The sequence below is a fragment of the Macaca nemestrina genome, chromosome 7, assembly GCF_043159975.1.
Source record: "Macaca nemestrina isolate mMacNem1 chromosome 7, mMacNem.hap1, whole genome shotgun sequence".
In the NCBI taxonomy this organism is placed as follows: Eukaryota; Metazoa; Chordata; class Mammalia; order Primates; family Cercopithecidae; genus Macaca; species Macaca nemestrina.
The window spans coordinates 160,863,295-160,880,319 of record NC_092131.1 but is presented as its reverse complement, the minus strand read 5'-3'; the positions used below and the strand labels follow the sequence as shown (position 1 = coordinate 160,880,319).

Below are 17,025 nucleotides of genomic sequence, written 5' to 3'. Positions count from 1 at the left end.
CAAACTGAACTGTTTACATGTCCTGTGATAATCCAGTAATGTTTCCCTCCTCATAGGTTTATATCTTGAATACTTCAAGGCATACACTTTTTTTTTTTTTTAAGACAGAGTTTCACTCTTGTTGCCCAGGCTGGCGTACAATGGCACAATCTCGGCTCACTGCAACCTCTGCCTCCCGGTTTCAAGCAATTCTCCCATCTCAGCCTCCTGAGTAGCTGGGATTACAGGCGCCCACCACCAAGCCCAGCTAATTTTTGTATTTTTAGTAGAGACGGGGTTTTGCCACATTAGCCAGGCTGGTCTTGAACTCCTGACCTCAGGCGATCCACCTGCCTCAACCTCCCAAAGTGCTGGGATTACAGGTGTGAGCCACTGCGTCCAGTCAAAATTTGTTAATATTTTATTTAAATTGAGATGGGGTTTCACCATGTTGCCCACGCTGGTCTTGAGCTTCTGGGCTCAGGCAGTCTGCACAATCCGCCCACCTCAGCCCCCTGAAGTGCTGGGATTACAGGCATGAGCCACCATGCCCAGTCTTATTTTATTTTTTTTAATAGAGATAGGGTTCCACTATGGTGCCCAGGCTGGTCTTGAACTCCTGGCTTCAAGCAGTCCTCCCACCTTGGCCTCCCTAAGTGCTGGGATTACAGGCATGAGCCACTATGCCTGGCCCTGTTTTGTTTTTAATGAAAAAAACAAACAAACAAACAAAACAAAACAAAACAAAACCCAAAACGCCACAATGGCTTCTCCTCTCATTTCAAGGTAAAGTTTAAGTCCCAGTTGGGCGCGCTGGCTCATGCCTGTAATCCAGCACTTGGGGAGGCTTAGGCGGGCATATCACAAGGTCAGGAGCTTGAGATCAGCCTGGCTAACATGGTGAAACCCCATCTCTACTAAAAATACAAAAATTAGCCAGGCGCAGTGGGCACGCCTGCAGTCCCAGCTACTCGGGAGGATGAGGCAGGAGAATCGCTTGTACCTGGCAGGTGAAGGTTGCAGTGAGCCAAGATCGTGCCACTGCACTCCAGTCTCGGTGACAGAGCAAGACTCCATCTCAAAAAAAAAAAAAAAAAAAAGATTAGCCAGGCATGGTGGCACATGCTTGTAATCCCAGCTACTGAGGAGGCTGAGGCAGGAGAATCACTTGAACATGGGAGGTAGAGATTGCAGTGAGCCAAGATCGCACCACTGCACTCTAGCCTGGAGGACACAGCAAGACTCTGTCTCCAGAAAAAAAAAAGTTTAAGTCCCCACAAAGCTCTACAAACTCCTCTTTGACTCACCGGTCCCATCTCATCTACTGCTTCTCTTCCTGCTTCAGCTGCTCTGATCTCCTTGCTGTTCCTTCAAGATCCTGGCATGTTCCTACCTCAGTGTCTTTGTAATTTTTTTTTTTTCAGCCTAAAGCACATTTCCCCAAGATATCTCTAAAGCTTGATCCCTCACCTCCTTCAGGCCTTTATGCAAATGTTATCATTTCAGCAAGGCTTGTCCTGGATACCCTAAAATTGCAAAACCACCCTCCCTACATACTACTTCTCTTCCATTTTTTTCCTCCCTAGTATTTGGCACTATTATAGTATATATTTTACTTATTTATCTTTTTTTTTTTTTTTTGAGACAGAGTCTCGCTATGTCGCCCAGGCTGGAGTGCAGTGGCGCGATCTCAGCTCACTGCAAGTTCCGCCTCCCGGGTTCCCGCCATTCTCCTGCCTCAGCCTCCCAAGTAGCTGGGACTACAGGCACCCGCCACCACGCCCGGCTAATTTTTTGTATTTTTTTAGTAGAGACGGGGTTTCACGGTGTTAGCCAGGATGGTCTCGATCTCCTGACCTCCTGATCCGCCTGCCTCGGCCTCCCAAAGTGCTGGGATTACAGGCGTGAGCCACCGCGCCCGGCCATACTTATTTATCTTATTTAGCATGTGTTTGCTGCTCAATAAGGGAAGAGATACCATACTTCAGAATCCCCAATGAATGAGTGTACCCCAATAAATGAGTACACACACAGTATGCACTCAATTATTAAATAAACAAATGAATCACAATATTTTATCTTAATTCAGAACCTAGAAGCAATGGCTCAGCTGAGCATTCTGTAGAGAATCTTGATTCAGGGTTATACCAACTCTAAACAGTAAAGAGAGCCTAGTTGAATTTGACTGACTTGATTCAAAAAAAAAAAAAGAGAGAGAGCCTAGAAAATTCAGAGCCTCGGCCGGACGCGGTGGCTCACACCTGTAATCCCAGCACTTTAGCAGGCCGAGGTGGGCGGATCACCTGAGGTCAGGAGTTTGAGACCAACCTGACCAACATGGAAAAACCCTGTCTCTACTAAAAACACAAAATTAGCCAGGCGTGGTGGCGCATGCCTGTAATCCCAGCTACTTGGGAGGCAGAGGCAGGATAATCGCTTGAACCCAGGAGGCAGAGGCTGCAGTGAGCCAAGATCACGCCATTGCACTGCAGCCTAGGCAACAAGAGTGAAACTCCGTCTCAAAAAAAAAAAAAAAGAAAGAAAGAAAAGAAAAAATTCAGAGCCCCTATACTCACCTGATGGGCTGTACTTGAGGTCATTCAGCAGAGAGGTAGTTGGTGCTTCAGGGGCAGGAGAAGCAGGCTCACATGCATTTAGGTCTTCAACCTTCATTTTCTCCTTCCAGGTTCTTTCTGCATTTAGACTATCCTTACAAGAAACAATATTTGGGTGAACTTGTTCTTTGTCATTGACACCACACACAGATTTTGCCACACATTAACATTAAGGACAGTGGTCCTTCATTAACTAGAGGACCCATTTATCCACTGATTACACTGACTTGAGGGCACTATCTAACAATGGAAGAAAACACCTATATATTTCTTCTCATTTCTATTTCCTTATGCCAAGGAATTAAGCGGCTGGTGAATTAGAGTTAAGGCTTTCTACCCTAATGTGCACATTTGGGAAACGTCATAATTAAGAAAATTACTCCATCTTACCTAACAGAAGATGCTTTTTCTCTCACTGAGCCTTGTTCCACTTCATCTAGTAGTTCCACTGTAAAATAACCAAATGGCTTCCAACAGAGTTTCCAATCAGAAATCAATCAACTACTCCACTACCCACACACTCCCAGTTTAACCATGTATTGCAAACAATAGTTGGAAATGAAATGTTAGTCCACAGAGGCTTTTACTGGCCAGCAATAAATACAACAGAAGAGATCATCTAAAGTACCAAAGACTCTCAATATTCTATCCCTACAAAACTTCTTGGTTATCTAGAACGATTAGGAACCTTTCTATATATCCCCTTCACCCTTTTTGTTCTAGGGAACCTTTGTGGTCAAATTAGCTCTAGAGATTTCTTTCCCACTCATCCTAATCTTAATGCACCTTCCCGCACATGGTGTGCTGTTTGAGGGTTTTCCCTTTTTTTTTTTTTTTTTTTGAGACGGAGTCTCGCTCTGTCGCCCAGGCTGGAGTGCAGTGGCCAGATCTCAGCTCACTGCAAGCTCCGCCTCCCGGGTTCCCGCCATTCTCCTGCCTCAGCCTCCCGAGTAGCTGGGACCACAGGCGCCGCCACCTCGCCCGGCTAATTTTTGGTGTTTTTAGTAGAGACGGGGTTTCGCCGTGTTAGCCAGGATGGTCTCGATCTCCTGACCTTGTGATCCGCCCGTCTCGGCCTCCCAAAGTGCTGGGATTACAGGCTTGAGCCACCGTGCCCGGCCTTTTTTTTTTTTTTTTGAGACGAGGTCTTGTACTGTCACCTGGGTTGGAGTGCAGGGGTCCGATCTCGGCTGACTGCAACCTCCACCTTCCAGGTTCAAGCAATATTCCTGCCTCAGCCTCCCAAGTCCCATGCCTGGGACTATAGGCATGCACGCCACCACGCACAGCTAATTTTTGTATTTTTGGTAGAGAGGGGGTTTCACCATGTTGGCCAGGATGGGTCTCAATCTCTTGACCTCGTGATCCGCTCACCTCAGCCACCCAAAGTGCTGGGATTACAGGTGTGAGCCACCACACCTGGCCTCATTTAGGTACTTTTCAAGCAAAAAGCCTCTATGTTTCAAAAGTCTCTTTTTTCTGTACTATCTAGAAATACTGAATCTGGAGCAGAGAAAAGGTAAAATTGACTGAAAAATGCTGATTAGCCATTATTATCCTTCATCTTGACAATTTTTATCCAAGGTACTTTTGGGGAAGACTCCTCCATGGTTGATTGGGCCACAGGACAAAGAAAGAAATGACTATCCTTAGAGCTTAAAAATTATGAACAAAGCCTATAATCCCAGCACTCAGGGAAGCTGAGGCAGGCAAATCAACTGAGGTCAGGAGTTCGAGACCAGCCTGGCCAACATAACGAAACCCTGTGCCTCTACTAAACAAAAATACAAAAATTGGGCTAGGTGTAGTGGCTCACGCCTGTAATCTCATCACTTTGGGAGGCCGAGGGGGGCGAATCATTTGAGGTCAGGAGTTTGAGACCAACCTGGCCAACATGGTGAAACCCCGTTTCTACTAAAAATACAAAAAAAAAAAATAGCTGGGTCTGGTGGCACACGCCTGTAATCCCAGCTCCTGGAGAGGATGAGGCAGGAGAATTGCTTGAAACCCCAGGGGCAAAGGTTGCAGTGAGACAAGTTCGCACCACTGCACTCCAGCCTGAGTGACAGACTGAGAATCTGTCTCAAAAAAAGTATGAACGAAGACCAAATCCTGGAGAAGAATTTAGCAGGTGATGAATTCCATGCGTATAGATCATAAAGCTGGTCAGTCATCAGCCTCCTGAGTTGGGGAAACGATAGCAGTGATTCCTTCACTTCTCTCTACAAACCCATTCACAGCCTAGCTTTGCTCCAATCCAGAGCTCTGTTTCACTGCAAAGGCCGACAGTGAAAACACAATTAAGAACTCCAACTACCACCACTATCCTTGCCATTATAAAAGCGTATTCAAGGGACAGAGTGTTCATGACAGCATACGCAATGAGAAAGAAATAGGTAGCTGTCCAGACTTGTATTCCCTGAAGTGGCTCTGGATTGGCAGTCATTAATTTGGTAAGATTTTCGTTTCCTCCTAAATTCTAGTTTTCTCACAAAGCAAAGCAATCTTTCAAGCAGTAGTAAACTCTCATTTACAGGAGTCCTTTCCTTTCTTCAGATCTGCCCCAAAGTGAGAGATGCACAGTCCTAAGAGGTCCCAGAGTGCTCATTCCTCCACTCCTTCTATCCAGCTCCTGATCTGTACTCCTTAAAAGGCAGAAGCACAAAGCTCCTGAGTCCCTGAAAGTAAGAAATGTTCTTGCTTTCTCTTGTCCTACTTGACATGTATAAAGCACACTGATGAGCTTCTACAGCTACTCTTTCAGGCAAACAATTGTACTTACTCTTGCTAAATGGTTTGTGTTAGCAGAAATAAAGAATAGGGCTGCTTCCTGCCATTCCAAAATCTGAAAAGCTCTGAAAACCAAAATTTTGTTGTAACTCTTGGTGGCAAAACTTGACCTGATAAGCTATTTACAGTCCGATTTTTTTTTTTTTTTTTTTTTTTTTTGAGACGGAGTCTGCTCTGTCGCCCAGGCTGGAGTGCAGTGGCCGCATCTCAGCTCACTGCAAGCTCCACTTCCCGGGTTTACGCCATTCTCCTGCCTCAGCCTCCCGAGTAGCTGGGACTACAGGCGCCCACCACCTCGCCCGGCTAGTTTTTTGTATTTTTTTTTAGTAGAGACGGGGTTTCACCGTGTTAGCCAGGATGGTCTCGATCTCCTGACCTCGTGATCCGCCCGTCTCGGCCTCCCAAAGTGCTGGGATTACAGGCTTGAGCCACCGCGCCTGGCCACTTTTTTTTTTTTTTTTTTTTTGAGACAGAGTCTTGCTCTGTCACCCAGGCTGGAGTGCGGTGGCGCGATCTCGGCTCACTGCAAGCTACGCCTCCCGGGTTCACACCATTCTCCTGCCTCAGCCTCCCGAGTAGCTGGGACTATAGGCGACCACCACCACGCCCGGCTAATTTTTTACATTTTTAGTAGAGACGGGGTTTCACTGTGTTAGCCAGGATGGTCTCGATTTCCTGACCTCATAATCCACCCACCTCGGCCTCCCAAAGTGCTGGGATTACAGGCATGAGCCACCGTGCCCAGCCTTATAGTCTGATTTTATTCCACTTAGTATGACTGTCCACCAATTTCTCTGGAAAAATGTGTTGATTATAGAGTACTGCCCGACTTTCTGGAGGTGTTATGTAATATAAACAGCGTATACTCCATTACATTTTCCAAAAATCCAGAAAAATTCTTGATTCTGGACATTTGGCCCCAAGGTTTTGGATGAGGAATTGTGAACGGACTGTGAATTTTAAGCAGCTTGCTTAGCAAGACAATCCCTTCCTGTTCACGTTCCTAACTGCCTGCTGGTCTGAGTCTATAGTGATAATCACCAGCAGACCTGACATTGTAAAACCAAAATGATTATAATTCTATAAGACTGTTTTACTCATAGAGTACCCACAGAAGCAGTAAGAAGGATCCATTCTCAAATACCAACTTTAAGAATTCATAAGCGCAACATTAAAGGCAAGACAATATCAAATATTGGAATGAAATCTCAGTACCAGCATTCAAGGAACATGGGGGTCTCACCATTCACAATCTCATGCCCAAAAAACAACTGCACTCCTGGGACACTTCGACCTGTCTCCACATTCTTCACTGTTACAGAAAACAATTCATTCGGTTAATAAAAAATAATATTTTCCTAAAACTCTAAGAAAATATGATGCCTCTCAAAATTTCCCAAGTCTGAGTTTTATTTAAAAAAAAAATCACGAAAAAAATCTCCAAATCTTCCCCCAAGGAATGAAGAGTCAATAATAAATGACAAAGCTGCAGCCTTTAAACAAGTAGTATAAAAAAACAAGGGAAACCCCATTAAGGTCCAGGAGAAACTAAAAAGTATAGTACACTGAATTTAAAATTCTCCTGAGAATATTCTAAGGCCTTTGGGGCTAAGGACTGTCTATTAATTATATTTCTATTTATTTTTACTCCACTTAACTCCAGAAAAAAAATTTAAGGCAGCCCAAAACTTTTTTTTTTTGAGTCTCGTTCTGTCACACAGGCTGGAGTGCAGTAGCACGATCTTGGCTCACTGCAACTTCTGCCTCCCGGGTTCAAGCAATTCTCCTGCCTCAGCCTCCCGAGTAGCTCAGACTATAGGCGAGCCACCATGTTTTATATTTTTAGTAGAGACGGGTTTCACCGTGTTAGCCAGGATGGTCTCAATCTCCCGACCTCGTGATCCGCTCGCCTCAGCCTCCCAAAGTGCTGGGATTACAGGTGTGAGTCACCGCGCCCGGCCAAGGCAGCCCACAACTTCTAGTGACCACACCCTGCTTCATGTCATGCTACACACTCAAAAGTATCATCGAGGACAATGATCCAAATCCTGGTTCTCCTATGAGGAGATAAGGGAGTTAGGAGAAGGTTAGATGCCATGTCCACAATGTGCTGTCATTTTCCTAGATGGAAGTATTCATAGCAGCGGTCTTTTTCCACACCTCTCAGCAATCCAAATAACTGAGTTCCGCCCTCACTATTGCACTGAATATATTCCTACCAGGGTCAAAGATCACCAACTACTTATTTTTCAAATCCAAAAAAATGTTTTGCAACCTTATCTTCCTTGACTTTCCTGCAACCTTTGGCAATACTGTTCTCTCCTTTCTTTTTAACTCCTGGCCTCAAGTGATCCTCCCATCTCAACCTCCCAAAGTACTGGGATTACAGGTGTGAGCCACCATGCCCAGCCTTCTCTTCTTTCTTCTTTAGTTACAGGACACCGTGTTTAGTTCTTTTCCTACTAATTACCTAGAGCTACCATATTGAGCACGCACTCTGAGCCAGGCATCATGCTATTTCCCTATATTCAATTTTCTAGTAACATAATAAGAATTTCATTGTCTCAATTATGGAGGACTCTGAGGCTCAGCAAGGTTGAATAACTAGCTCAAGGTTCCACTGCTAGCAAAAAACAGTCAGGATTTAAATTCAGGCCTCAGTGATTTTAATATTTTTGTTGTTGTTGTTGTTAATTGAGACGGTCTTACAGGCTACAGTGCAGTGGCACAATCCTAGCTCGCTGCAGCCTCGAATACCTGGGCTTAAGCAATCCTGCCTTAGCCTTCCGAGTAGCTGGGACAACAGGCATGTGCCAGCATGCCTGGCTATTCTTTTTTTTGGTAGAGATTGGGTCTTACTACGTTGCCCAGGCTAGATTCAAACTCCTGGGCTCAAGCCATCCTCCTACCTCAGCCTCCCAAAAGTCGTGGGATTACAGATGTGAGCCACCCTGCCTGGAAATATACTTTCTTATAATCCCTGTTACAGTGGCTCCCTGATTTGCTCCTTCCAGTCTCCCTAGCTGTCTCTACACCTCTGCTTGCCCCTTATACACTGATGGTCCCCAACACTTTGTCCCTCATCCTTTTTCCTTCTCTTTGAATGATCATACCCACTTCTTAGTTGCCCTGACATTCATTTTTTCTCCCGCATGGACTATTCTTCTCAGCTCCACTCATATTTTCAACTAAGAACAAACTTACTAAAGAATTTTCAGGCCAGGCACAGTGGGTCATGCCTGTAATCCCAGCACTTTGGGAGGCCAAGGCGGGTGGATCATGAGGTCAAGAGTTCAAAACCAGCCTGACCAAGAGCGTGAAACCCCATCTCTACTAAAACATCAAAAATTAGCCAGGTGCAGTGGCAGATGCCTGTAATCCCAACTACTTGGGAGGCTGAGGTAGGAGAATCGCTTGAACCCCGGTGTCAGAGGTTGCAGTGAGCCGAGATCACGCCACTACACTCCAGACCGGGCGACAAAGTGAGACCCCATCTCAAAAAAAAAAAAAAAAAAAAAGAATTTTCAAAAGGGGCCAGGTTCGGTGGCTCATGCCTGTAATCCCAGCCTTTTGGGAGGCCAAGGTAGGCAGATCACCTGAGGTCAGGAGTTCGAGACCTGGCCAACACGGTGAAACCCCATCTCTACTAAAAAATATAAAAATTAGCCGAGTGTGGTGCCACATGCACCTGTAATCCCATCTATTCAGAGGCCAAGGCAGGAGAATCACTTGAACTTGGGAGGCAGAGGTTGCAATGAGTCGAGATCCCTCCCAAAGTGCTGGGATTATAGGCATGAGCCACAGTGCCCAGCCCCTTTCCCATTGTTAACTCCTACTCAACCAGATGGAGTTCCATCACCAATTCCTCCTTTAGGAAATCACTTCACTGTCCTAATTCAAGCACTTCTAGATATAAATTAGTTGAATATTTGTGTTTTTATAGCATCCTTTGCATCTTTCTATCAGAGAGGATCTCACACTCCATTATACGTCTACCTATTTGTCTATTTATGATACTAAGTTTTTATTTAAATTTTTTTTTTTTTTTTTTTTTTTGCCAGATGCAGTGGCTCACGCCTATAATCTCAGCATCTTCGGAGGCTGAGGCGGAAGGATCACAAGGTCAAGAGATTGAGACCATTCTGGCCAATATGGTGAAATCCCGTCTCTATCAAAAATACAAAAATTAGCTGGGCGTGGTGGTGCATGCCTATAGTCCCAGCTACTCAAGAGGCTGAGGCAGGTGAATTGCTTGAACTCGGGAGGCAGAGGTTCCAGTGAGACAAGATTGAGCCACTGCACTCCAGCCTCGCAACAGACCGAGACTCCATCTCTAAAAAAAAAGAAAATTTTTTTTTTAGAGATGGGGTCTTGCGCTGTTGCCCAGGCTGGAGAACAGGAGCACGATCATAGCTCACTGTAGCCTCGAACTCCTGGGCTTAAGTGATCCTCCCACTTCAGCCTCCAAGTAGCTGGGACTACAGGTAGGAACCACCATGACTGGCTAATAAAAAAAAAAAAATTTGGCTGGGTGCAGTGGCTCACGCCTGTAATCCCAGCACTTTGGGATGCCGAGGTGGGAGGATCGACTGAGGTCAGGAGTTCGAGATCAGCCTGACCAACACGGAGAAACCCCATCTCTACTAAAAATATAAAATTAGCTGGGTGTGGTGGCACATGCCTGTAATTCCAGCTACTCAGGAGGCTGAGGCAGGAGAATTGCTTGAACCCGGGAGGTGGAGGTTGCCATGAGCTGATACCGTGTCATTGCACTCCAGTCTGGGCAACAAGAGCAAAACTCTGTTTAAAAAAAAAAAAGGCCGGGCGCGGTGGCTCAAGCCTGTAATCCCAGCACTTTGGGAGGCCGAGACGGGCGGATCACGAGGTCAGGAGTTCGAGACCATCCTGGCTAACACGGTGAAACCCCGTCTCTACTAAAAAATACAAAAAACTAGCCGGGCGAGGTGGCGGGCGCCTGTAGTCCCAGCTACTCGGGAGGCTGAAGCAGGAGAATGGCGTAAAAACCCGGGAGGCAGAGCTTGCAGTGAGCTGAGATCCGGCCACTGCACTCCAGCCTGGGCGACACAGCGAGACTCCGTCTCAAAAAAAAAAAAAAAAAAAAAAAATGGGCCGGGCGCGGTGGCTCAAGCCTGTAATCCCAGCACTTTGGGAGGCCGAGGCGGGCGGATCACAAGGTCAGGAGATCGAGACCACAGTGAAACCCCGTCTCTACTAAAAATACAAAAAATTAGCCGGGCGCGGTGGCGGGCGCCTGTAGTCCTAGCTACTCAGGAGGCTGAGGCAGGAGAATGGCGTGAACCCAGGATGTGGAGCTTGCAGTGAGCCGAGATCGCGCCACTGCACTCCAGCCTGGGCGACAGCGTGAGACTCCGTCTCAAAAAAAAAAAAAAAAATGTTTTTTTAGGCTGGATGTGGTGGTTCACACTTCTAATCCCAGCACTTTGGAGGCTGAGTGGGAGAACTGCTTGAGTCCAGGAGTTCAAGACCAGCTTGGGCAACCCAGAGAGACCCCATCTCTACAAAAAATTTAAAAAATTAGCCAGTCTTGGTGGCACATGCCTGTAGTCCCAGCTATTTGGGAGGCTGAAGCAGGAGAATCACTTGCGCCCATGAGGTCAAGGTTGCAATGAGCCATGATAGTGCCACTGCACTCCAGCTTGAATGACAGAGCAAGACTCTGTGTCGAAAATATTTTTTGTCGGGGGCTGGGTGTGGTGGCTCATGCCTATAATCTCAGCACTTTGGGAGGCTGAGGCGGGAGGATCACTTGAGCCCAGGAGCTGGAGACAAGCCTGGGTAACGTAGTGAGACCCCATCTCAATTTTTAAAAAAAGAAAAAATAGGCCTGGCACGGTGGCTCACATCTGTAATCCCAGCACTTTGGGAGGCCAAGGCAGGCGGATCACGAGGCCAGGAGTTCAAGACCGCCCTGGCCAACATAGTGAAACCCCGTCTATGTTTTTTGTAGTTTTGTACTTTGTAAAAATACAAAAAAAATCAGCCGGGCGTGGTGGTGGGCGCCTGTAGTCCCAGCTACTTGGGAGTCTGAGGAAGGAGAATGGCTTGAACCCGGGAGGTGGAGGTTATAGTGAGCTGAGATTGCGCCACTGCACTCCAGACTGGGTGACACAGCAAGACTGTTTCAAAAAAAAACACAAGAAAAACTAAATTAATTAAAAATAATTTTTCTATAGATGTGGTTTTGCTATGCTGCCTGGGATGGCCTTAAACTCCTGGCCTCAAGCAATTCTGCCTTACCCTCCCAGGTAGCTGGGACTATAGGCTAGACTAAGTTCTCACTGCAACCTCCACCTCCCAGGTTCAAGCCATTCTCCTGCCTCAGCCTCCCAAGTAGCTGGGATTACAGGCACCCACTACCATGCTCAGCTAATTTTGTGCTGGGACTACAGGCGTGAGCCACTGAGCCCAGCCCCTAGACTAAGCTTTTTAAGAACAGGGACCACCTTATTTCTGCATGTGTCCCTGGTACCAAGCACAGTTCCTGAGATATAAAGCAATCAATACACGATTACTAAATGAATTAATGTTGCACAAACCTGTTACAATCCCATCCGAGCCCCTAAAAGTCTGTTTTAACTCAAAATTTGGCTTAATAACATTAATCTTTCAAATGCCATTTATACATGTTTCAATGATGAACCTGAAACTTATCATGCCAGGAAACTCTATGTATTGAAACTTCCAGATTGGCAGAAATGGAGGTACTGGGAGGGTGGCACAACCAAAGAGGACATGGAAATTCCATGTGCCTTCCTCCACACAAAAAAGAAACCTTAAATCAGAAAAAAAATATTAACACGAAGTTATTTCATTGGATGCAGCTGCAAGTTGTAAGATTTAAGGTTGTCCTGGCTGGGCATGGTGGCTCACGCCTATAAACCTAGCATTTTGGGAGGCCAAGGTGGATCACTGGAGCCAGGAGTTTAAGACCAGCCTAGGCAACATAGGGAGACTCCATCTCTACAAAAAATAAAGATTAAAAACACTAACCAGGTGCAGTCTGCACAAGTGTAGTCCCAGCTACTCAGGAGGCTGAGGTCGGAGGATCACTTGACCCTAGGAAGTTGAGGCTGCAGTGAGCCGTGATCACACCATGCCATTGCAATTAAGCCTGGATAATAGAGCATGAATGTGTCTTTAAAAAAAAAAAAGATTGGCCGGGCGCGGTGGCTCAAGCCTGTAATCCCAGCACTTTGGGAGGCCGAGACGGGCGGATCACGAGGTCAGGAGTTCGAGACCATCCTGGCTAACACGGTGAAACCCCGTCTCTGCTAAAAAATACAAAAAACTAGCCGGGCGCGGTGGCGGGTGCCTGTAGTCCCAACTACTTGGGAGGCTGAGGCAGGAGAATGGCGTGAACCCGGGAGGCGGAGCTTGCAGTGAGCTGAGATCCGGCCACTGCACTCCAGCCTGGGCGGCAGAGCCAGACTCTGTCTCAAAAAAAAAAAAAAAAAAAAAAAAAAAAAGATTGCCCTATGTTTCTCTTGCGTTTACCTGTTCTTGAGCTTTATCCTTTATGATAAACTGGAATTGCAGCTGGGAGTTGTAGAGGCTACCTGGTGACCATGAGGATAACAGATGATCACTGACGTGGCAGAGCAGGAGCAAAAGGCACCTGGTTCCTGCTGGTGTCTTTCAGCCATTGCACTATTCTTCATCTGACTACCTCTTTACTTTTTGTATGAAAAAAATTAGCCCCTTACTATATCAACTCATCTGCTGAAGCCAAAAACGATTCTAAATAATGTGGTGGTTATTTTTAATTTCAAAATGCATATGGAAAGAAATTAGAGAGCCAGACATTGGTGGCTCAAGCCTGTAATCCCAGCACTTTAAGGAGGCCGAGGTGGGCAGATCACCTGAAGTCAGGACTTTGAGACCAGCCTGGCCAACACAATGAAACTCTGTCACTACTAAAAATACAAAAATTAGCCAGGCTTGGTGGTGGGTGCCTGTAATCCCAGCTACTTGAGAGGCTGAGGCAGGAGAATCGCTTGAACCTGGGAGGCAGAGGTTGCAGTGAGCCACGATCACGCCACTGGTCCAGCCTGGGCAACAGAGTGAGACTCATTCTCAGAGAAAAAAAAAAAAAAAAAAAAAAGGCCAGGAGCAGTGGCTCATGCCTATAACCCCAGCACTTTGGGGGGCCAAGGCGGGCGGATCACCTGAAGTCAGGAGTTTGAGACCAGCCAACAGCTGTATTTTTATACTTTTTGTATTAAAAGTACAAAAATCAGCTTGGCGTGGTGGTGTGTGCCTGTAATCCCAGCTACTTGGGAGGCTGAAGCAGGAGAATCACTTGAACCCAGGAGGTTGCGGTGAGCTATCACGCCACTGCACTCCAGCCTGGGGGGTCTGGGGGACGGAGCAAGACATATCAAGAAAAAAAAAAAAAAGGAAATTAAAAAAAGAAGTACCCAATTAATTTAAAAAAACTTTTTATATTGAAAATCCCTGCTATCATATCAAAAGTGGGGACAAACCAGGCCAGGCGCAGTGGCTCACGCCTGTAATCCCAGCATTTTTGGAGACCCAGGTGGGTGGATCATGAGGTCAGGAGATTGAGACCATCCTGGCTAACACGGTGAAACCCCATCTACTAAAAATACAAATAATTAGCCAGTCGCAGTGGTGGGCGCCTGTAGTCCAGCTACACGGGGGGCTGAGGCAGGAGAATAATGTGAACCCAGGAGGTGGAATTTGCAGTGAGCCAAGATCGCGCCACTGCACTCCAGCCTGGGCAACAGAGAGATACTCCATCTCCCAAAAAAAAAAAAAAAAAAAAAAGGAAGTAGGGACAAACCAGCATATTCAGTCACATTGTTCTGTTTGGGAAAACAATATTCTAACCTTCCTCCCATACTTTCCCTAAAATAGGAATAATGCCACCCTCCCAGTCGCTAATGGAGACGAAAGCTATCACTGAAAATCACTAATCTCTTAAAAGGCAGAACAGTATGAGAAATAGAACAAGACCTTTCTTCAGGATAACAATCTTATTAGGGTCAACATGCTGAAGCACACCCTCGAAGACGCCACAAACCAATGTGAGTTTCACCCTCTTCCACAAAATCTGGCTGAGGAAATGGTAGTCACTGCTGGGGTCCATGCTAATTGATTCCAAAAGCCGTCTTCAAATAATCTTCTTTACGCATCCAAACACTTGAAAATTAATAAAGAAATCTATGAATTTTACAAGATTTTTTGGGAGTAAAGTTATTTTCCCTTTCCCCATATCAGTAATGGACAAGAATAAAATCTGAATAATTCAGTTTTGTTCATCTTTTTGGAATGATGAGAAAAGGATCATCGCAAGCACCAACTCTCATACGTAGGAAACTGAAAACCATAAAAAACTGGGCAAGTTAGGCTTGGCTTCTATGTTTATAAAATGGGCAAGATATCATCTTTCCTTCCTTAGCTAAATGGAAGAAGCAGAACATTTAGAGGTTTTTTAATGGCACATTTATACATCATTATAACAAAAAACCGAAAAGAGCAAATGAAAAAATGGACATACACAGAAATATTTGCCAATACGTGTTGCAATAAATTGTTTAGGGCAGCACAACTACTTGAGCTCCTATTTTTTACAACTCTGGTTGAGAATTTAAGGGCGTGGTAATTTTTACCAAAACTGAAGCTGATATTTTAAGTAAAGCAACTAAATTTACCCTTTACTTAGGAATTAAAGGAAATCAAGGCAGGTAGGAGGATAGTGGTACATTGGGAAAAGAGCTTTTCTTTCAAATTGTGTTTAATGAATTGAATTTTAGAGACTGTTTCCCATAACTTGGGTCTATGCTATCCTATTAATTTTTAAGTCTAGGTACTTGAAATGTTCTATTTCTTTGTGTGTGTGTGTGTGTGTGTTTTTAATTTTCTGTCCTACAACAGTTCTATGCTAAAGGTATTTTAAAATAAAAGCCAAATTGGCCGGGCATGGTGGCTCATGCCTGTAATCCCACCACTTTGGAAGGCCGAGGCAGGTGGATCATCTGAGGTCGGGAGTTCGAGACCAGCCTGACCAACATGGAGAAACCCTGTCTTTACTAAAAATACAAAATTAGCCGGGCGTGGTGGCGCATGCCTGTAATCCCAGCTACTCAGAAAGGCTGAGGCAGGAGAATCGCTTGAACCCGGGAGGCGGAGGTTGTGGTGAGCCAAGATCCCACCATTGCACTCCAGCCTGGGCAACAAGAGCAAAACTCCATCTCAAAAAAAATAAAAAATAAAATAAAATAAAAGCTAAATTGAAGATTGAAAAATAAATTGTTTACCCAGAAATGTCTGGGATGTACCCTCTTCTGGATGTATCCTTTTCTGGATTAATAACATTTCCATAGTCTGACATTGTTACCAGCCAACCAACACAATTAATGCATAACCAATCCAGTTGCCAGATTATTGGAAGGGCCATTCCATGCCACCCTGGCCACAGTTCAGGAATTGGGCTGCATACTATCACCAACCAGTCATGTGCAGCCTGACAGATGGAACTGCCACATACCACACACTCAAATGTTTTTGTAAAAATGATACATGTCCATTATAAAGAATTACAACAATACAGGCCAGGTGCAGTGGCTCACACCTGTAATCCTAGCACTTTGGGAAGCCAAGACAGGCAGGTTAATTGAAATCAGGACTTCGAGACCAGCCTGGCCAACATGGTGAAACCCCACCTCTATTTAAAATACAAAAATCTGCCAGGCGTGGTGGCACAGGCCTGTAGTCCCAGCTACTCAGGAGCCTGAGGTAGGAGAATCGCTTGAACCCGGGAGGCAGAGGTTGCCGTGAGCCGAGATTGCGAGATTGCGCCACTGTACTCCAGCCTGGGCGACAGAGCAACACTCTTGTCTCAAAAAAAAAAAAAAAAAAAAAAAAAAAAAAAAAAATTATAACCATATAGAAATGTAAAAAGTAAAGAAAAAATGTACTAAGAAATATTATTCATAGTAGGTACTCACCACTGGGTGCAGTGACTCATGCCAGTAATCCCAGCACTTGGGGAGGCCAAGATGGGCAGATTACCTGAGGTCAGGAGTTCGAGACCAGTCTGACCTACATGGTGAAACCCCGTCTCTACTAAAAACACAAAAATTAGCCAGGTGTAGTGACGTGTGCCTGTAATCCCAGCTACTCAGGAGGCTGAGGCAGGAGAATCGCTTGAACCCAGAAGGTGGAGATTGCAGTGAGCCAAGATCACACCATTGCACTCCAGCCTGGGAGACAAGAGTGAAACTCTGTCTCAAAAAACAAAACAAAACAAAAAAAAACAAACAAAAAGCAGGTACTCTTACATTCTTTACCATAATACAGTAATTGTTTAAAAGTTATTTTAGAACTATTCTGTTTAGATGTCCTTGTATTTGGAAACTTAAATATTCTTCTACAGTTTTTTAAATTTAAAAGCTGCTTACTTTTGCCACACTAGGAAAATTCATCCAGTGAATTTTGCAATTTAACCATAAAAACACTGATGAAATAACTAGAGCCTAAGTCAACTAGGAAGAAGGTGAGATGTTACATACAATTTTCAGTCAAACAAATAACCTATATTTTTACATTTTAAGGTATATCAAGTGCTTACACAAAT

General features: G+C 45.2%; 1 protein-coding gene across 6 annotated transcripts in view; it reads right to left on the bottom strand.

Annotated features, from left to right (window-relative positions):
- LOC105492001 (exonuclease 3'-5' domain containing 1) overlaps positions 1–17,025 on the bottom strand; it is a 49,893-nt gene that overhangs the window by 30,313 nt on the left and 2,555 nt on the right. For 2 of the 6 annotated variants that reach the window (XM_071067073.1, XM_011758849.2), the window contains exons 2-5: positions 14,403–14,588; positions 6,628–6,696; positions 2,985–3,042; positions 2,556–2,683 (exon numbers count right to left, since the gene is read on the bottom strand). In XM_071067073.1, coding sequence (XP_070923174.1) covers positions 2,556–2,683; positions 2,985–3,042; positions 6,628–6,696; positions 14,403–14,535 — 388 coding nt within the window. In that variant the 5' untranslated portion in view covers positions 14,536–14,588. Of the gene's footprint in view, positions 1–2,555; positions 2,684–2,984; positions 3,043–6,627; positions 6,697–14,402; positions 14,589–17,025 lie in introns of those variants that run through there. The other 4 variants (XM_071067074.1, XM_011758831.2, XM_011758856.2 and 1 more) reach the window with 4 other exon arrangements.